The 21,586-nt window shown below is 37.1% G+C and overlaps 1 protein-coding gene across 6 annotated transcripts in view; it reads left to right on the plus strand.

Moving 5' to 3' along the window:
* The window catches only part of TDRD9 (tudor domain containing 9), a 70,093-nt gene that overhangs the window by 30,643 nt on the left and 17,864 nt on the right, over nt 1–21,586 (plus strand). For 4 of the 6 annotated variants that reach the window (XM_042047729.1, XM_042047733.1, XM_042047734.1 and 1 more), the window contains 15 exons: nt 2,567–2,731; nt 7,080–7,183; nt 7,964–8,022; nt 11,025–11,076; nt 11,231–11,315; nt 12,047–12,104; nt 12,668–12,772; nt 14,464–14,561; nt 14,935–15,066; nt 15,687–15,849; nt 15,934–15,997; nt 16,484–16,547; nt 18,023–18,067; nt 19,586–19,639; nt 21,218–21,334. In XM_042047729.1, coding sequence (XP_041903663.1) covers nt 2,567–2,731; nt 7,080–7,183; nt 7,964–8,022; nt 11,025–11,076; nt 11,231–11,315; nt 12,047–12,104; nt 12,668–12,772; nt 14,464–14,561; nt 14,935–15,066; nt 15,687–15,849; nt 15,934–15,997; nt 16,484–16,547; nt 18,023–18,067; nt 19,586–19,639; nt 21,218–21,334 — 1,365 coding nt within the window. The remainder of the gene's footprint in view (nt 1–2,566; nt 2,732–7,079; nt 7,184–7,963; nt 8,023–11,024; nt 11,077–11,230; nt 11,316–12,046; nt 12,105–12,667; nt 12,773–14,463; nt 14,562–14,934; nt 15,067–15,686; nt 15,850–15,933; nt 15,998–16,483; nt 16,548–18,022; nt 18,068–19,585; nt 19,640–21,217; nt 21,335–21,586) is intronic. The other 2 variants (XM_042047730.1, XM_042047732.1) reach the window with 2 other exon arrangements.

Consider the following 21,586-nt stretch of genomic DNA (forward strand, 5'->3'; position numbering starts at 1 on the left):
GGATATTTGACTAGAATTACATATTGGGTATTGAGGGCAGTGCTTATCCTTGGTTAAAATGGTAGCATTAACTCTTGGAAATAAGTGAGCCTTTTTGTTCAAGTGGGACAACATATTTGAAGAAATAGTAAAAGACCAGAAATGCTGTACTGCAACTTCTGGGTAGAACTGGTAGTAAAACATGGCTGAGGTTTTTTTCTGCATGTAAGGCAATTCTGCTTTGTACTAAAGCCAAGTTTGCAGACATTTAGCATGGCGTGTTTAGTCTTTGGGGTCCCAAAGTAATGAACTCTTGAAATGTAAGAAACGAAATACACGTGATGGAGTCAGCTGCACAGAAAGATACTGAGTTAGCCTATTTGGGACTGCAGATATTTTGTGAGACTACATGTCTCTTAAGTGCTTAGTTGTTTAATGTAAATTTTTCTGTTCAAAATAGAGTCTAGGTTGGGTGGTTTTGTTGCCATTGGAAGGGAATGTGTGTTTTGATGTGCAGTCCATCACATTGATCCAAACTCGGTCTTTAGATCTTCCCAACATGCTGTCACTGAAAGTGTCCTTTCATTTTGCTTAGGGCCTGGCATAGGGCTGTGGACTTCACATCTTTCACTTTTTATCCCTTTTCATGCTGATTTAGATTTTAGAGAAAACTCTTGTCTTTAAATTCAGAGACAGTAATGTGAAACTATTCAGGCTTTTTTAGCACTTGGCTCTGCCTACTGAGAAGAGCAATAATTTGATCAAACTGAATTGGTGAGAAGTTTGCCCTTGATGCTGATTATCCGGTTGGTTTCAATGGCAGGGATCCCTACAGGCCCTGTCATCTTTTCTGTTAGAAAATATTTTTCCATTTGAGGTTCCTGAAAAATTGTTCATTTTCCTCTATAGTTCCGTTTCAGTCTCAAAATTGTCACTGAAAAATTTTATTCTCTTTATATTATTCTCTGCAGTTGTTTCTGCAGATGACAGTTTTTTAATATCCTACAAACCTGAGAGAGGCCTGTATTTGAGAGAGCTGGGGGGATGTCCCTTTGAGTTTTCTTTATGTCGAAGAAGGGTGAACTCTTGATCTCACTTGCTGGCCCTTAGCAGAGTGGAATGGGCTGTTCAGTTTGAATTTATATACTAAGCCCAGTGTCTCCTACTTCTTGCCTTTTCTGTAGAGAAGGGGAGCTTTGATGTGGCAAATTCATTTAGAAAATGTAAGGTTCTCCTCCAATCCTCCCTGGATTCATGAAACAAGAGTATAAGGATCCCTATTTAAGAGAGGAAACAAAGCATTTTTAACTCAGGGTGGTATGAAATACATGTGAGCTGTTTGTTTCCTGGTTTGATTGTTGCAGACCTCAGAAGTCACAGGTGATTCAACATTACATCAACTAACAGGAGTTAGTTGAGTGATTCTGATGTACTGAGGACAAGATCTACCTGCTGAACTATCTAAACTATTAAACTATGCTGGATTTTCTGGCAGATGGCTGCTGCAGATTATTATTTTTAGGTCACAGAGCAGACACTGGATTGTTCTGAGGTTGATCTGACTGGGATAGGGTTGTTGAAAGAGAACCTGTTAAAGAGTGTCTCTCTTGGGTCAGACCAAATAGTGTAGTTTCCATAGTGACTAGTAACAGTTTTTGGTATCATCTAGTGGGTCTTGGGACATAGCCATGCTGTACAAGTGGTTTTGGACTGCTTGATCTTGAACTGTCTTCTTTGATTACCCTCTGTTCTGATGTGTTCATGTGCTGTGTTGGTGGTATGTGCTTGTTGAATTTCTGCTTTAGGAGTAAATAAAACTCTTAGTTCAGTTATGTGATCCTTCAGGCACTCTGTTAAGAATCTGTCATTTCTTTCTACTTTGGAAGGATTCCATGCAGATTAGAGTCGAGATTACAAAGATTGTCTAGAAGAAGGGGAGGAGTTTTCCTTGCCTGTAACTGCAGATTTAGATTGGATTTTGTTTTGATAGCCTTCATGGGAGGTTAGATTTAGCCCATTAGACTGACATAGGTGAGCCACTGTCTGTTGAGCCATGAGGCAGTCCATGCTGTAGCGGGACAGGTTTCATATATTTGCAGAATTACATCCTTTCAAATTTCTTCTTTCAGGATCATGTTAGAAAACTTCATGGTTTAGCCTGCCCTCTCCATGTGTTTCTTGTGCTTTACATGTGCTTTGGAGCTGAGCACAGTGGTACAATGCCCACTTCATTAGTTTGCCTTCCTGGCATTTTGTACGGGGGATGGTCCTGTGTTTCATGGCATTTCTGGTTTGGGTGGTGATATCTTTATCAAGATTACTGTATGTTTTTGGTTGAACTTTAACCATGTTGCCTGCCCTAGGTTTCTAGCCTGAGCCATTCTCTTACAGGTGCTTACCTTTCTCCACATGCTAGCTAGGGTACATTAAGCCTTTAGTTTGATTATCTTCAATATAGTTAGGTCGCATACCTGTAGTAACCAGAATTAGACCATTTAGCATGAAGAGGAAGTGGAGATTCCCATGTAGCAGGATGATTTGTGTTAAAATTAATGCTTTACATTTGCTGTACATTTTTTTTTAACAGATAATATTGATGTCTGCTTCCATCAACTCTAAAGAATTAGCTGATTACTTTGCACTTCCAGTTCATAATGGTCTGAATCCAGTCTGTGTATTTAAGGTGGAAGGCAGACCTTTTGCAGTTGAAGAATATTATCTTGATGACTTGAAGGAAAATTTTGATTTCCAGGTATTGTAAATACAACTTCATTTCTTTGGACATAATAAGAAATTGGAACAGTCAATTGACAACTGTGTAATAAAATGACATATAACCACTTTTATATTGCAATTCTAGGTAAGAATTAATAGATGAGGATGAAACAAGAGTCTTCTTATGAGCAAACTAGTTCCCTTCACATAACAGAAATGTTTCAATAGTATGAGGCATTTTGTTTGATAGTTTGCATTCAAGATGAACAATGTTAAAGTGTGTGCAGAAAGTAACATAAAAAGACTTAGAGATCTCTTTGAATATAGCGGACAAAATCAGGGAATATTTCCTGGGTTGGTTCATGTTTATTATGTAAAAAGGCAGAAAGTGGTGTGAAATGAAGAGAAAACAAGCATTTATGATTAGAACTTCAATGTTATCAAGTTGGCTTCTCTATCAGCTGAGGCTTTCCTATTTTTCTTTTTTCTTTATTTTTTTTTTTTAGTAGAGCCAGAGATATTATACAGTAGTTTTGAACCTATTTCTGTTGTAACCATGGAGGCCACCATGGCAAATATGTAATTTTGAGTAATGAAAATGTGTTAGAATAACAGATACCTCTCAGTTCCCTGGTGCGCTGTGCTGGAGTGCTGCTTCTCTGATGCCTCAGGAGGAGGGTAGATACTGGCTGAAGATGTGTTTGCTTTATCAATTTTTAGCTTATAAGCTGCACCAAATGTATTTTGTATATTTCTGTTTGTAAGGCTCCTGACATTGTAGCAAGTATTTATGTAGACATCAGATAATAAAGGAATGAATGTAAATATGAGTTAATCTGTTTTCTGTGGTTTTGTAATAGGAGTTTGTTTTACATTTGAAAAACAGCTGTGTAGGAATTCACTTGAGTGAACTCTTTCAGTATTATGGTTCAAGGCAAAATAAACAGGTTAAAGCAGAGTAGAACAAATGCACTCAGGCCTGTATTATGATACCCAGTCTAAAAATAACTGGGACGTGAGTGTATAATTATTGGTCAGTTTTGATAATTCAAAACACTATTAGAATGTTATTACAATGAAGAAGATGGGGTATGCACTTAAAAAGCAGCAGTGGGTGAACACAATGTTATTATTTAGCTTTCATCCATCAATTCTGCAGAAAATAAAATAGCAAAATAAAATAGGTAGTTGGAGAAACCAGAAGAAAATAATTGCTTCTGCTGTACACAGCACAGGCCAACTGGTTATGCCTCAACACAGGGAAGCTGAAATAAAAGGCTGTTAACTGTTGAAGTTTTAATGCAAACAAAAAAATAAACTCAATGCTTGTGGCAGTTGGCCCATCAGTATTTTTACATTAGTATGGCAGCTCAGACAGATAATATGGAAGAGATTATATAATACATGGGGATTTTTAAAAGATTTTTGATGATCACAACAAAAAGATAACCAGGAAATTGAGTAAGAAGCTTAGTTCAGTCAAGTTGGATTTGTCATAGCTGCACTTGGAGCTGAATGTCAACTTGCACACCTTTCACCTCAGAGACCACGAACAAAGGAACTGCTTTCAATACTTAGGCCTTTTTATATGTTTTATTTTCTCTGTGTTTTTTATTCAAAGTTTTCATTTGATTCTTTATCTTGTGTTGTCCTATCTATAGCCATTCTGTTTCTCAGCAGGATGGGGAGAGTATGTTTGTCCAAGATGTTTCTTGTGCCTTAGGGCAACAATAGAAGCACATAAGTGTTCTTGATTTTCTTTTTTTAATATATATTAAAAAAGGATGAAATTGAATTCTAAAGCACTGATTCTTAGTCTTGGTCTTGTTTCTTATGGTGCTGTGTGTGAAGATTATCTCTAAATACTAGTTACAATTAAAAAATTAAAATGTGGAAGGTCTAAGATGATTTGTGTAACATCCTAATAAAATGAAAGTGGGATGTGAATGTTAAGGCAGTTAATGAGTTAACGCTGCCATGTGGAGGCAGGAGCACATCTTTCATCATGCTAAAATCTAAATCAGTTAGATAACTGCCTGAGGTACAGGCTTCAGACTTTAGTTCCTGATGTTTTATTTTCATCTTTAAAAGCCTGTAAAATTTACATAAAAGAACACAGCAGTTAAAAGTAAATGCAGTCTTTGGTCTTTAGATAAGCAGAATTTTTCTAAGTTTCCTTTTGATTTTAAAATTAATAACTATAAAACCAGATTACGTAAATCTTAAACTCATTTATTAAAGCATCTCAGTCAAAATCAGTTAAGTCCTTTTTAACTGTCTCTGGGCTGTGAGGTGTGCACCTTTGCCCCTTTTCAAAAAATCTTAAAATAATTTGATGTTACTTTATAAGTGTAGAATCCTTTTGTGAATCCTGCAGACCTCTTGGCTTTAATACGTCACTCATTTCTGCATGGGATAATGTTTTAAAACTGTGCTTGAAAATAAAAATTTTGGAGAGTCATTTTGACTTGAATAATTTGTCAATTCATTGATGCCATTGTGATTTGGAAGATGAATGAAAGTGTCAGTCATCATTTTTTCTTCTGTATGCCTGTTTGCAGTAAACCCTCTGCTGTGGCTAGACAGACATCTAGCTGAATCAAAGATAAAGCTTTCTACTTGAATTACTTCATTTGTAGGAAAGAATACAAATAAGAGGGGAAGAAGGGAGAAACATTTTTCAGTGTAGCACTGGCTTACCCTTGCCCAGATACTGGGTCATTTATAGTTGTGCTGTTTAATTTGAGAGTGTTGGCTTACAAAAAGTAGTTTATTTTTCTTTTGGTGTAATGGACTTCGTAAGCACGTTGTTCTGGATGTTTAACAGAATTGTGATTCCATCCTACCAGCAACCTCTAACCCCCAAGAATCATTGAAACACAGGTTTCATGAAAAATGCATGAAGGCTCTATCTATAGGCAATTTTAAAGCTACTTGTGTAAATGCTTGCCTGTTGTTCTGGATGGTGTTGGAGATATGAAATGCAAATTTAAAAAATGAAGCAAAGTGCAAAAAATGCCATTTTTGGCTTGCAAGGGTGAAAACTCCTTCATATCCATAGAACTGGAGTCAGAGTCCTGATGGAAGGTAGTGAGCTGCTGCCAAAAGCTGTTCTGATTATGTTGTATTACTTCAGTCAGGTTTGACTGGGCTTTTGGATTTGCTGTTTGTCACATTGTTACCTTTTATTAGGAGTGATGTGGAAGCCTTGTCGTGTTAAAGAATACTAAAGGTACAATCAGTAGCAAAATTGAAAAGACAAATTGGACAGTTATTTAAGCAGGGATAATAGAAAACAAAAAAATCTTATGTTCAAGCAGCCCAGAAGAGGTAACTTTCTTAGATTTTTCACATATACTGGGGCAAAAATAACTGTGAAGAAAACAATTGAGTATTTTTGAGGTTTCTCATGGGCTAATGAAACTGAGAACTGAGGTTGCAGTAGCAAATGCTGATCTGAATCAGTGTTGCCAGACTGGTGCTAGGAGCAGTGCTTTTGTGATTGTTATGAGCTCCTTTACAAAGGGAAACCGGTAGAAGAATAACTGATTTCATTTTAATAGTTTAGATAGTTCAGTTGTCTGTGATTTTAGCTCTCTGAAACACTTGGTCCAGTAAAGAGTTTGTACTACCATGAGGAGAAGCTCTGAGAATGAAAGGTGAGCAATGATTAAAAGCCATTTTGCCCACCAGGGAAAAATGTGTAATACTATAGACCTTTTTCAAAGTAGGTCTAGTTTATTAAGAGTTTTACTTTAAAAGTGGAAAGTGATTAAGTTACTGTCTTTGCTCTGAGTCCTTGATAGTTTGTGTTCTTAAATACTAAAGCCTTGAGTTTGTACAGAATGCAAGGAAACAGTGTAGACAGAATCATCATGGTTCTGTTGAGCACAACAGAAGAGTAATTCTTTGACAGGGTATGACCAAAACCACAAGACCCATTAAGTGGAAAAACAGTTTAAATAAGAAAGAGGTGTGTGATTTGTGTGTGGGCAGGTAGAGAGAGCTGCGTAATAGTAGCTGTGAGAAGCGCTGCCATGTCCTTGTCCCCATTCCTCCTTGTCATCCTGTTCCCACTGGTTGTGATCAGTCCCATGTGCTTGACACTTCAGAATAAGGAGTATGTCCTGCAAACAGCTGGAGGGTGGCTTAGTCCTTAAGTAGGTAAATATCAGAAGTATTTCTTTAGCATTAAAATGATAGGATGCTCGAAGAAAGATGTCTATTTAGAAGGTAATGAGTGTATCAGATGAAGTTACTTCTTTGTACAAGCTTCTGTACTGGATCAATTTTAATTGCAAGCACTTGACAAATTGAAATATATATGTGAACTTCAGTCTTTTAGCCTGTTACACTAAGTTAACCTCATTACCTTCTCCACACAGCTTCATCCTCAGAGCCTTGGGGAACCAGTGATAGAACAGAAAATGTATCAAGTCGCAGTGTCTCTGATTCAGTCATTTGATGAGTTAGAAAAGAGGAGCAATAGGTAAGATATAGTTCAAGATCTGGAATCAGTGGCTCTTGGGAAAATGAGAAGCTAATTAAGCAACAGCAGCAGCCCATGATTATTAGTGGAAACTTAATTTTACTTGCATCTTTGCCTTTATTTTATATATTTGTTTGATTTGTACCCTCTGTTCTTAAGGTGCACATCCTGCCCTGGAGTGTGACTATTAAAGGCAGCCATGTCATATGGAAACTATATTCTTTCTGTAGACCAGAGCTGAGGAGTATTTATGTCAAGAATTAAACCAGAGCTACTATTTTATATTAAAACCTAAAACATACATTATTTCATGGAAAAAAAGGATAAATACTAGGCATTAATTTTCACTGTCTGTTTAATGCCTTAACGTAATTTGAAATAAGAAAATACTGGATTTTGCTGCTCTGTGTTTTGTAAATTGATGTTTAGTATCTGAAAATGTAATAAAGGTGCTTCTACAACTTTTGTCTAACAGTGAGTGTGTATTAAAAGTTACCTGATTATGACTAACTCCATTGCAGAATGAGAATGTTTCTTTTTGTCATAGTTTTGAAGAAAAAAACTAAACCTAAAAAAAACTAAACCTGGTTCCAGTGTTTATCTACTGAATTTTTCAGAAGGCATAGTTGCAAATAATGGTTGAAATTTCACTTCCTTAGGAGGTTTAAATAATGCATGTTACAAAAAGTGTGCACTTCTGCTTGTTCTTCCAGAATGAAATAACTTTGGGGTAATGAAGCAGAATGAGATTGTAAAATTAATGAAGCTGTGTTTTCTTAGGGAGAAAAAGAGCTTGAGTGGCACATTAGAACATGGCAGCGTGCTTGTGTTTTTACCAGGTGAATATTTGTCTTAATAACTTTCTTTTTTGTTATTTGTCATCTAATGAGCTTTCTTCTGGCACTTCTTCCAGGGATTTATTAAACACATACTTAAATGAGGTTCATCGGTCTCTTTGGGCGTTTTTTCTTGGAAACTTTTTTAATTGTGGCAGTAACTGCAAAAGTTGTGAGTCAAAAATCAAGTTTTTATGTATTTTTAAAATAATAAAATTAGTTCTGTAGTTAATCTGTAGAAATGGAGTTGCTCAGTTTTTTGATGCAATTATTTGTTATTGTAGGAAGTTCCTAGGATTCTTTTAGAGATGTTTCCTTATCCGCATATAGTGCGGTCTTTATTTAGATTGTTACTGTAAAAGTTCAGATTCACTTTTTTCTTTCCATGTACCTTGGTTGGTGTAGTTGGCATGCTCATAATCACGTGTGATGACATAGCAATTAATGATCAAAAAGCTGGCTACACATAGTTAGAGTCTTCTGTAAAGAATAAAACCTAAGTTGTCTTGCATAAAAATTATTGTAGGCTTTTGTTTTGACTGTCATTCTTATTTGAACCTATTAGCTGGATTTTAGAGGCAGTGTAACTAGCCTGCAGAGTAGTTTTCCTGAACATCACAAATCTGTTACCTGGTGGTTTCAGGTATTCTTTTACTTCATGAGCTGAAAATTTGTTAGTTGAAAACTTTGAAAAGACTTGGTTATGTTCAGAGTCACCTTGAATTCCAGAGCAGCTGTTTTCCTTGGACACAGCAAAGTCTGTCCCTACCAGGACTTTCTTACTCTGTAAAGTGTTTATGGATGTCGTTTCTCTGCTGTGTTGAGCTCAGGAATAGGCAGGCCAGGGCTAGGGCTGGAAGTACAGCACACCAGCTCCAAGATACACTGCACTTGCAGAGTAGCTTTCAGTGGCGAGTGTTCCCCATCAGCTGAAAAGTATTAGAGCTGCCTTTCCTAGAATCACCTTCTCTATAAAGTTAATGGGTAGAAGGAATTATTTCATTGTGTCAGTGTAAGGCCCATTCCAGTTTGTGATTAATAGTCTAGGGAGACCATCTCTGTTGCCTCTGGCCTCTGGTATTGGTGTTTGTCTGGTGTGTTTTCAGACTTCCTCAGGCCCTCTGGGTCTTCGTTTCAATCTGAAATTACTCTTTAGCACTTTCAAATCCTAAGTCTTTATCTTTCACTTTGAGGTGTTTTGTTTTGGGTTGTTTGTGGGTTTTGTTTGTTTGTTTTTTGTTTTTGTTTACTGTGCTGCTATCCCTGATGGCTTATAACTGCAAGTTATACACTGATTTTTATTTTGTTTAAATAAATTTGGTAAATTTGTGGAAACCTGTGCAGGTAGTGCTTTCTGAATGAGCTGGTACACTCAAGTTTGTGTTTTATTTGTTCAGTGTTTGACCTTGTGTGGTTTTAAACTGGATACTTAAAACTGATCCTGAACACAGGGTTAGCAAATACCCCTTGAAATTTTCCTCGCAAATGTTTTTATACAGTACTGGAGAAAAGGGGAGGAGAGCCCTCAGTTTACAAGATGGCAGCTGAGACAGAGCTTTGGGTTATTTTTACACATTTAACATCCACATTTAGGATGTTGATTTGAGATGCTTAGATTTTTTGAGTGCTAAGGATTACATAGCATTTTGAACATTAAAAATAACACTTCCACGGACTTGTCAAGTTAAGTGTGCAGCAGCAGCCAGAAACAGCAGTGCTCTGCTGAGGATGCTGTTAAGTGATTTTTGCCCACTGTCTTTGAGGAACTCAGTGATGGGGCAGAATCTGCTTCCAGAAGGAGTTGCAGCTGTCTGAAGCAGGATGCCATGTTTTCCCTTGTAATTGCCTGTCTTGTTCACTGATTATTTTTTTTTGTAATGCTGCCAAGTCTTATTCTTTATAGATAAATACCCTTCAGTATTCAACTCTCCTTTTTTCCCAGAGCTTGTCTCTGTAGGTAACAGGTGGTAGAAAGTGCTATGTTGCACTGTAATTTTCTTAACATACATCTTCATAGGCACGAATATGTTCCAAGTGATCTAATTTTGTGTTGTACTTGTGTTGATCTCTTTTTGTCTGTTCTATATTTTCTTTTGCACTTCTCCATGCCCTGCTCTCCTTATTGTCCTTGTATGTTTGCCAGACAAAATTTGTTACTAGTTCCTGTTTCATTCCAGACCTTTTTTTCCTGTTGGGATCCTTGTGTTCTGTAGGTGTCATGGTCAGTCAACTCTTGTCATTTTAAAAACTGGTCAGCAGATACTGCCTGCTGTGGCTAGTCAGTAATTACTAGGCTGATCAGTAATTACTGTTAACAGTGATGATGCACAGTCTGCTCTGCCAAACGTGAATCAAACCTTTTAGTTCTTTTTAATCATAAAAACAACCTCCAGGAAAGTCCAGGGTTGGACAGATTTTTGAAAATGGGGCTTTTGGAATTGAAGTCTCAATAAGAAGAGCTGCTCAGAAAGGTTTGTGTCTGTGGAGGTATTCAGGAAGATAGAAAAATCCCTTAGTCATAAGATTTCCTCTGGCAGATGAGAAATGCATGCCCCAGAAAATGGGCACTGGAATGGCCAAAGGTGAGGTGGCTAAGACAGAAATAGCTTTTTTTTTTTTCCCCCTTGGCCCTGCTCTTTGAAAGAACTTGTTTTGGTGGAAATACCCAATTTTAGCCTAAAGCAGACAGATTCTCAGCATGTGGTGAGCACTGTCAGTTGTGAGAAACTGAAACAAGGGGTAATAATGGGATATTGTCAAATGGCCTTTAAATCTGGTGTTGCACTTTCACTTTATTAAGTGTAAAATCAATGCCAAATGGTTCTTGAAAAATTGACTCACTGGGTTTCAGTGACTTACTACATTTGCTGTTCAACTGTTCTACCATTTTATTATGTGGCATAAAAGAGGTAATAATGACAAGCAATTAATAATTGAAATAGATGATTTAGAATTATTCCTGATGACTAAAATGAAAAATAAACTCATGATTACTTTTTCCCTAGGTTTAGGTGAAATAAGATACATGCACTCGTGCCTCTCACAGAAGTATAAAAGGTAAGTTAGACGAAATTTGTTTCAGTTCAGTTAAATCTGAACATGAGTCTTTCAGCTGTATGAGTTCTAAGTACATAATAAGGTTTAGCACAGAAGTGTAATCAACTTCAGTATTCTTGCATCAGTAAATATTTCACGAATGTATTTTCTTTAGGTGGCAAGTGTACCCATTTCACTCATGTGCAACGTTGGAGGAACAAAGTAAAGTATTTTCAGCTACAGTTCCTGGCTACAGAAAAGTAAATATTTTAAAACCATTACTTTTTTAAAGTGTGTGAAACCTTTGCTAGAGTAGTAATAGCAAATAGTAATGTGTTTAAGTAATATTAGCTGTTCTAGCTCAAACCATTTTGTGAGGACAAAGCACTTTTGTTTTTCAGTGTGTAAACTGATGGAGTTTCTTACCAAGCTGTTGTTTTAACTGGTATTGAGACCTCAAGAGAAGTGCAGTAACTGGAAGTTACCCTTAAACTATTGCATGATGCTGTTTTTATCCTTCAGAATGGTTCGAGCATGTTGATTCTTGCACCTGCGTGACAGGGGAGTGCTGCTGGTGGCACTGAATAGCAAAGTAGTCCCCCAGTACGGGAGACTCTGACCCACTTTGTATCCCAGGTTTTGGCTGCTGCCTTGATTTTCTTCATCTGTCATCACTAAGAGGGTATTGCTGCTAATAGTGTGATGTTTTTGTACAGAAAAAGCACCAGGAAATATTTCCATTCTTCCTTGATACTGTCCTATGCTATACTACTTTATTATGCTTTTTTTTGAGCTCAGAACAAGAAAACACCAGTTTTTTTGTACTGTATTGCCTTGTGTGGTATTGCTTTTTTTAATATGCAGAGCAGAAATGCTGTGTTGCCATTACATTTGTATTTCTCATAGCAAATTGGATTTTTCTTGTAGAAACATTAATGTGAGTAATTTTTTGTTTATGCATTCACTGCTTATTTTTTGCTTCAAAACTCAGGTTATTTTAGCTACCAACATAGCTGAGAGCTCTGTAACAGTTCCTGATGTTAAGTATGGTAAGTTGTCTAAATCTTGTGATTCTGTATACACTGTATTTGTAATATTTTCCATACTTGTGCTTGTTTAGGTCTCAGTGATGTGTTACTGTTCAAAGCACTGCTGTTGGAGTGTTGAATTCTTTCTTTCACAACAGAGAAATCTGAATATATGAACAAATACAGCTACTGAGTGGGAGGTTGGTTTAAATCTTCACTAAGGGGTAATTTTAAATGCAGTAACAAGCAGAGCCAGACCTGATGTCACAAGTTAAGCTTTTTAATCACATTCTGACTATGTTTTGAAATAATTGCATCAGTTTAAGTAAATTTTGATACAGAGTTTCTAAATGCAGAAATGATTGCCTTTTAATGATTGTCATCTATAATGATTTATTATATTTATGGTAAAATCTATTAGCACTTTGTTTGGTATTCAGAATATCCTGTGTCTGATTGTTTATAAATCTGATGTTCTCCTTATTGCTATCCAAGTTGTTTAGACTTTACTTTTCTGATAATACAGATTATTCTTGTGTATTTCTTTCCACTGCCATGAGGAATTTTTTTTTTCTTCCTTGCAGTGATAGATTTCTGCTTAACTAAAATTTTGTTTTGTGATAAGGAAACTAATTACCAAAGTTTGAGACTTTGCTGGGCATCTAAAACAAACTGTAATCAAAGAAAAGGTAAGATTACAATAGGTAATGCAAAGGAATTTTAGAAGCTGACCTTCAAGAAAAATTCTTTGTTGCTTTTTATTGTATTAATAGTAAAAAGAACAGATTATTTTGGCCATTAGTACTTGATAAATCTTCACCATGTCAGGATATAAAAATGTGATTAAACGACTATGAGTGAATGTTTTTTTTCCCTCAAGTATATTTTCAGAGGCATGTTTTGTATTTTATTGAAAAGTATAAAAAATTTTCAGACCATGGATTCTTTGTTATTTAATAGCAATTTTTTTGTCACGGGCCACTTTAAAAAGGAGAGGTCAGTACTGCTAGGTATTTATTAACTGCTTGTGAGTTCCAGCAGTAAAAAAACTTTCATGTGTATATGTCACTCTTAAATGAGTTGAAATATCCACAGCAGCGTTTCTAGTTTACACCAGTGTTCACAGCACAAGGATAAATAAGATTTCCTATTGGCTTTTCAAGTAAGACAGTCCACTTAAATATCAAAATCTTTTTAGCTTCAGTCAAAAATAGTACTAAATAAAATAATAGCAGTGACATCTTCAGATATAAAAGTACTGTTGTTTTAAGTATTATGAAGTCTTCACAGTTACAGCCGGGTGCCAGGTGCCCACCAAACTGCTCTATCACTCCCCTCTCCTCAAACTGGACAGGGGGAGAAAAATGGTGGCAGAAGGCTCAAGGTTTGAGATGAAGACAGGGAGATCATTAAGCAGTTACCATCACAGGCAAAACAGACTCAGCTTGGGGAAATAAGTTTAATTTTATTACCAAACAAACCAGTCTGGGGTAATGAGAAATAAAGCCAAGTCTTAAACACCTTCCCCCCACTCATTCCCAGGCTTGGATTCACTCCCAGTTTCTCTATCTCCTCTTCCCTAGTGGTACGGGGGGATGGAAAATGGAGATTTTGGCCAGTTATCACACATTCTCTCTGCTGCTGCTTCCTCCTCACACTCTTGCATTGTCAGATCTGGTTGAAGTTTCCAGCAGCTTCTCACAGAAGCCACCCCTATAGCCACCCCCTTTCAAGACCTCACTGTGAACCCCAGTATACAGATTTATTTCTATTTGGTTCAGGGTCAGCATAGGTCACAGCAACCAGGCAATGTACAACCAGTAGAAGTAGCATTTCGTGTAGAAGACTGGGACTTGTTATGCATGTCACTTTACAATATGGCCTGATTCTCTAGTGGAGTATCCCACAGAGAAGAGTGCCCTTTAGTTGATTGGAGTGAATGGTGTTTGGATTTGTGAAGATAGACTTCTGAATCATTGTGTTTTCTGTAAATAGTAGATCATAAAGATGTTTTGCTGTTTATCATTGTATCTTAGAAGTAGTTTATATTGAAGATTATTTTCTAGCTATAGAGTCAAATTGGAAATGCCTGTTCAACTGAGAAAAATGGCAGTTGATTTGGGGGCAGTTATGCGAAAGAGGTATTTGAGTGAAATACTTATGTAAGTCTTTTGTTAGTTACTGCTCCTGTGAAAGCAAAATGTTTTTGTCCTACCCTTATGTGTCCGCTGGGCCTGTCTGCTGCAAGAGAGCAGAACACAGCTCAGCCTGCAGCATCAGCTGTCGTGTGCTGCTCAGCTGCCCAGAGGGTTTGTAGATGGATGCGTTTGGAAAAAACTTGGGCACTTCACAAATTGGTGATTTGTTCTTCTATGTGAAGGTCGTGCTGGACGTGTTTCCAAAGGGTATTGTTACAGGCTTGTACACAAGGCCTTCTGGGCAGACTGTATTCCAGAGAAGTCAGAACCTGAGCTGCTGGTAAGGCTTTTGGGTTTAGGGTTAGGTTTTCTTTAATGCATGTAGTCATAGCAGAGAAGCTTTGCTTTGCTTTACTTTCCCTGAAGACAATTGGAATAGTTACTAATTGCTATAGCAATGACTAGAATTGAACGTGATAACTAATTGACAAAGGTCATTCCACATAGTTGCCTTATAGAAAGAGATGCATTATAGCAGTAAAATTAATGTGGAGTAAAAATAAGCAATCTACTTAAAAGGGAAAAAAACCTGGTTGTACAACAATTAATTTCAGATTTTGCTAAATTGTAAACTTTAATGTATTTTTTAATGTAAAACACTTTGTCACACTTCCCATGGGGGGAAAGTAACAATAATCTTGTCTTCCCTTCAGCATTGTCCATTGGGAGCTACAGTCTTAAAATTGAAGAAGCTTGATATAGGGGAACCAAAAGACTTGCTGGCGACAGCTCTTTCCCCCCCCAGTGTGGGTGACATTGAACGTACAATAGTTCAGCTGAAAGAGGTAGGCTTCCTTTTAGTGTTGTTAAAATCAAGGTAATAGGAACATACTGCAGAAGTGGTTTTCTATGTAGTTAAAGTAGTAGTAACCTTAACTGGAACCTCAAATATAAACTCTGTCTAGATAGTCTTTCACACCTTGGTCTGTTGTTGGGTTACCATCCTCTTGAGCATCATTTCCGTAGTTACATCTTAAAAAGAGATTATAATTTCATCAGAGAGTAATGATACTATTTGAGGACTAGCATCTGTGGTGAGAAAGAATAGAAAAATAGACAAAAAATAACTTGAACTCTCTAAGCGACAGTGTTTATGAATAAGTAATAAATCACACTCTTACCCTGTATTATTATTTTAGAGGTCAGCCTGAAGATACCCTTCTCACCTGTACAAGGAAGATTGTGATTTTGATTTTCATTTATGAAGTTGATAAGGAGTAGAATCTTCATTGCATTAAAATGTTTTCCTTTCCAAAGTGCATAAGAAATAATATTTGCATCACTTGTAGCTTGTTTTTATATCCAGTATATGTAGTAGCTTTGGTTTCAAAAGTACCAGGCTTTAAAAATTGTTTGAGGTTTACTTAGTCAGCTTTTACAAGTGAACACATTTTAATTTCCCTAGCTGGGAGCAATTACAGCCTGTGTGCAAACAGAAGAAAATCTGCATGATGGTGAGCTGACTTTCTTAGGAACGGTGTTGACACAGTTGCCAGTGGACCTGCATCTTGGAAAATTGATAATCCTTGGGCATGTCTTTGGTTGCTTGGAGGAATGCCTTATTATAGGTAACTGAAAGAAGGAACATGTGGGAACACTTCTCTAAAAGCAAATGATTTGCAGGTTTTAATTTTGATTTGTTTTTGTTGTAGCTGCAGCACTGTCTTTGCGGAATTTTTTTACAGTACCTTTCAAAAAGCACGTTGATGCATACAGGTAGTACCCCAGATGTTTTATAACTTCCTAACTGCATTTGAGAGCAGAGGGCAAAGTTGATCACTTAATATAATTTTGTGTGTCATGAGTCTAATTTTCTGTTAAAGTGCCAAGCAGTGCAAAAAGAAGCTTTTCCAGGTAGCTGATACTGGAAGTATTTATTTGGGAACATAAATCACAGAGCTAACTCATCCTTTCCTGAGCACAAGGCCTGATTCTTCAGCATTGCCTTTCTCATGTGAACATGTGGCAGTGTCTATTAAAACGGTTTTTAAAATAGCAAGGACAATATTTATTATTATCCTGCTCATACAATGCATCTCCTTCAGCAAGGAGATGTGAATAAGAGCAAGTTATTACAATAAGTGTATTGATCATGTTTATTAAAGGCATGGAGGGTGTTAATGATGTAGCATTCTGAGTTGTGTAATACAGGCAGTATTTGAAAAAAAAATTGTTGCTAATATTCTTTGTTTGTATTGACAGGAAAAAAATGGTTTTTGCTGGTAATAGTAGGAGTGACTGTATTGCAATTGTGAATGCATTTAGGGTAAGTCTTTTTTTCCAGCTTAGATTACAGTGAAATCTGATAGACCAAGATGGCAAGTCTCACCTTTGTAGGATCAGTGCATCATTTGTGCTTTGCAGTTGTTACCAACTTCACACTACTGCCAGCTATTGATGCTTTTGGCAGTCGTCTTTGTCCAACTGTGTGAAGTTCCAGTTGTCTCTACTGTAATAGCCAAAAGTAAAATGCCAGAGATGTGATGATGTTTGTACATCGTTTTTAACCAAGGGCAGTTTGGACTGGTTAATTCTAGTACAGAATGAGTTTGGTGACCTTTCTCCAGACTTCTTAGCTTTGGCTTTGTGATGTTTTTGTGCAACTGCCGTTTTTTGGTACTCTTGGCTGTTTGGTGGCTCGGTACCATGGACAGGGGTGAATTCCTCCATGTAGAGGCAGAGCTGGTACAGCACAGCAAAGGCTTCTGCTAGAGGAACTTGCTGTTCAAATTCCAGCATTTTATATTATGCATGCTCTTGTGTGTTCTGTAATCTTCTGGAGAGTCCAAAATCTTCAGCTGCTGATTTAGCTTGTTCATTTTTTTAAAACATGTTGCCCTTCAGCCAAAATGGACTTGTTTTTTTCTACTTTGCTGTCAGCATGTTGTGAAGCACACATGGACATGTATGCCACATGTAACCACTGATTCTCAGGCTCAGAAATAATGTTTTCTGAATCCCCTTATCATATTGTGTCACCTGGTAATTATCACCTATTCATCTGAAGATGATATTTCTATAAACCAGTATGTTGTCCCGGAGAAAAAACATGAACATTCAGACAGAGCTTCCAGTGAAGTATCTCTGTGTGTGAGTGATGTGAAAGCTTTGTTTTGAATGGCTGATAAGATAACAGGTTAAGTTCAGGGAAGTTTATTTCCAAATTGGCTTGGTTCAGATCAGATTTCTTTCAGGGTAGCCTCTAGGAAGGTAGGGAAATGCAGTCTGGCTGTTCAACTTTGCTAGTAGTCAGTGTCCACAGTAAGCTGGGATATTGTATCATGAGGTGACTTACTGTCAAACTAGAAGAAATGGATTCTGCAGGCATCTGTCATAAGCTGCTTAATAATGAAGTTATTTTCATTAATATGCTGGGTATTTTAATTTCTCTTCCAGCCCTGTGTTCTGGGAGGCATTTGCATCACAACTTACCTGAATCAGTCAGTTCACTTCCTTTTGTCTCAAAGCAAGGAAAAGAAAAAGGTTTTGAAAGTAATTTGGTTTATTACGGTGCCCAAATAAAACATCCAAATTGTTCAATTAATTTATGAATGTTTGCATGTGCTTTAACACTCCATCCATTTCCTCTAATAAAGCCAGGTGGACAGCCTGTTAAAAAATTACCTACATTGTTGATACAAAAAAAAAAGTTAATAGTTTAAAATGTCACATGAATATTTGTAAAAATTACTACTAAAGCTCTATATTTTCTGTCTGAATACTACACCATTTTTTTCTTAGGCATGGCAGGCCTGCAAACAACAAGGAAAGTTGAGACATCCCATGGTTAGTTAAATTTTATTTCTTATCTATTCAAGGTTGGTGACTTCAGTGCTGGAGTATTTTATTTTCATAGTAAATATGAAAAGTAAGGATCTTTTGCTAGCAATGTTTATTTGTAATAATTATGACTTTTCATACATAAATAGGATAGGCTTTGAGAGAAAATGAGTGTTTGAATCCAGTGCAGAGTTGTTTGAAGACAATCCCTTATGTAGTCCCTTTCACAGATGAATCAACAGTGGCCAGAGGGTTTGAAATCCAACCTAAAAAGTGAAATTGAGCTGTAGTTGAAAGAAATACTTCTAATACGCATAAGTATCTCTGTTTTTTTAAATGCACCGATTTCTGCCCCCTCAGAAAACCCTGAAAGATGGAAGATGTTTATGTGCATCAGTCACAAAATCGGTAGCATGCACACTATAACTGCCTCCAGTCCTTCTTTTGTGTGTACAAGATAAAACCTTTTTTATTTTCCCTGTTCTTTCAGCATGTGGTATCTTTCATGAACACCAGTGTATAACATAGCACTGAATTATGACAACTAGCCAAGATGGCCAGAATCTGTCTAATAAAAACAGGCATTCAAGAAAGAAGCTCTGAGTTTCTTGGAAGTGTTCCCTGGATGCCAAGAAGGCCAGTGCCATCCTGGCTTGTGTCAGCAGTAATGTGGCCAGCAGGACCAGGGCAGTGATTTTTTTCCCCCTGTCCTTGGCACTGGTGAGGCCACACCTCAAGTCCTGTGTAGAAAATACTGTAAGACATTGAGGTGTGCTGGAGCATGTCCAGAGAAGGGTAATGGAGCCTGGTGAAGGATCTGGAGCACAAGTACTGTAAGGAGCTGCTGAGGGAACTGGAAGTGTTTAGTCTGGAGAAAAGGGGGCTCGGGGGAGACCTTGTTACTCTACAACTGCCTGAAAAGAGATCATCGTGAGTTGGGGATTGGCACCTTGCCCCTCCTCCCAAGTGACAGGAGGAGAGAAAATGGCCTCAAGTTGCACTAGGAGAGGTTTAGATTGGAATTGAGACAAATTTCTCCACTGGAAACGTTGCAACAGGCTGCCCAGAGAAGTGGTGGAGTCACCATCCGTGGATTGGTTCAAAAGGCATCGTGAGGGTGTGGCAGCTGGGGACATGGTTTAGTGCTGGACACAGCAGTGCTGGGTTAATGTTTGCACTCAATGATCTTGGAGGTCTTTCCAAACCTTAACATTCCTATGATTCTCTAGGTGTGGATCTTAAAGTAGGTTTTGTAGTAGCAACACAGAGGAGTTGGACTTGTGGGTTTATATGGAAAGTTTAGATTACTCACAACTGCATTGATGATAACCAGAATATAGTTTTTGTCAAATTGACTTCTATCTTCATACATGGCATAATACTTAATATGAATGCAAAGAAAGCTGTGAAATGTGATCAAATTCTTCTTTTGCTATATGTAACTATTATTTGTGTGCACACAGAAGAATGTGAGAGAAAATTTACTAGCAGTAGAAGAAAAAAGTTTCTAACTTTATTTTTCAGGAAGAGCTTGAGTGGGGTCGATCAAATTTTGTCCATATAAACAAGATCAAAGAGGTAAGATTAAATAGGTTTTTATAAGCAGAAGGACTTAAGTTTTCTCATTCTCTGTAAATGTTAAGATCTCGGGTAAGACTACTGTGTTATGTATCTATCGAGATACAGATATATAGATATATATATATATGTATATTTTCTTAAAATGAAGTATGAACTTAGATGAAAGGAATTTTCCTTTTGTTAGGATAAACAAAGTGGTGTTAAATGATTAACTGTTTAACATATTTTTAATACTTTCAAGAAACCTCCAGTATTATTTGCTAGTTTTATAGGTTACTCAGATCACTGGTTGTGGTGTGACTACTGTCTGTTGTTAAATATCTTCTGTATTCTGGTTGGGAAAACTCTTAAGCAAATACAGTTAGTTAGTTACATAGTGAGGCCTGGACTTGAGAATTTGTGGGGCTTTGTTGGTAACATTACTGCAGCAATTAATGAAAACTCTGCATCACAATGGGCTTCAAGCTTAATGTGATATATTGTGGGGGAAATAAGTAAAATTCCTGAGTAACTGACGAGCAGAATGGCCTTGGCCATGATTTCACCAGTTCATACCTTTGGCATGAGCTAGGGCCTGTGTTCAAAAAGCACAGGAAATAAAAAAGATTTTGATAGTGAGCAACCATCTGGATAAGAAATGACTATAGTTTTATGACTTGGATATGTGATGATGATAAAAAAAAGATGAGCGAAAAGCAAATTATGTAAAACTGGACAGTGGAATGATCAGTCCCACGTGTTAGCCTCTTTTGGGTCAATTTCAGATAATGCCAGAAGAGGTTGTGCCTGACATATAAGGATTTTAGAATGGTCACCTTCACTTAACACTTAGTAAGATGTGGGGGCTTTTATTTGCTGCAGCTGAAGATACTGATTTCATCATCCCTTGTGTTGAAGTGGGTTTGCAGAGCTGGGTTCCTTTCTGGCAATGGTAGTTGTTCTAGTAGTGTCCTAAAACTGCCAGCAGTAGAAAGGAAAGGGAAGTGTCGGTACAAAGAAGTTGTACTACTTTCTGTATTTACTCCAGAATCAGTTGGGAGAGTGAAGGCATTCACTGTTTGGTCAGAGGGCCAGTGGCTGCTTGGGGAAGCTTCTTGGAAATGCTACAGATGGAAAGTTTAATATGCTCTGCTGGAGGGTATAATTTTGATGTCTCTCAAAGTAATCCCAGTTATCTGCTAAACTGAGGGTGCAGCATGATCACCACTGCAGCTGGGTGCAGAAGTTCAGGCTGATTTTTACCTCCTAAAGTACAAACCTAAAATGATTTAAATATAGAATATCATCTTGTAAAAGGTTGTTTCAGTTCTTTTCCTAATTTTGTTCTGTATCATATGTGCATAATACACTTTGTGACTGCAGAGTTGTTCTTCATAAGGGAAACAGATTGAGTCACAGTACTAAAGTTATTTTCCAACATAGAGGTGCTAAGCAGTATATTGGTGAAATGCATACCAGTCACCTGAAAAGAGAAGGGAGTTTGCCCAATTATTTCAAACCTTTACTAACAGATTTTACTTTAATTTATGGTTGGGTTTGATCTACTTTAAATGTAACTTAGAGATCAAATTTCAGGTGGCAGAGTTATTTCACAACTTGAAAAGGCGAGTCAGTGCGTTTAACATGCATGTTAAAGCTCAGCCATCTGCTATGGACCAGGAATATGTGCACAAACAACGCTTCATTTTGCAGGTAATGCTTTACTGTCATAAAGAGATGTTATTTTCCAAAATTGCAGCTGAACTTTCATATACTAATATTGATGAACTAGTATTACACTAGTTTTTCAAAATTCTTTGTGGATGTTGCAATTTTGGGTAGAAAAAAAGTAATTTTTTTGGCAGTGTCTTGGCAATGTAGAAGGACAGCTGATGTTAGTTATTTGAAAATTACAGTATCCCTTGTCTGAGGTACTCTATTTGAACTCTGGCTTGGTTAGTTAGT

The sequence above is a fragment of the Corvus kubaryi genome, unplaced genomic scaffold (assembly GCF_017639235.1).
Source record: "Corvus kubaryi isolate FWS band 111438036 unplaced genomic scaffold, C.kubaryi_AGA036_p1.0 66, whole genome shotgun sequence".
Lineage (NCBI taxonomy): Eukaryota > Metazoa > Chordata > Aves > Passeriformes > Corvidae > Corvus > Corvus kubaryi.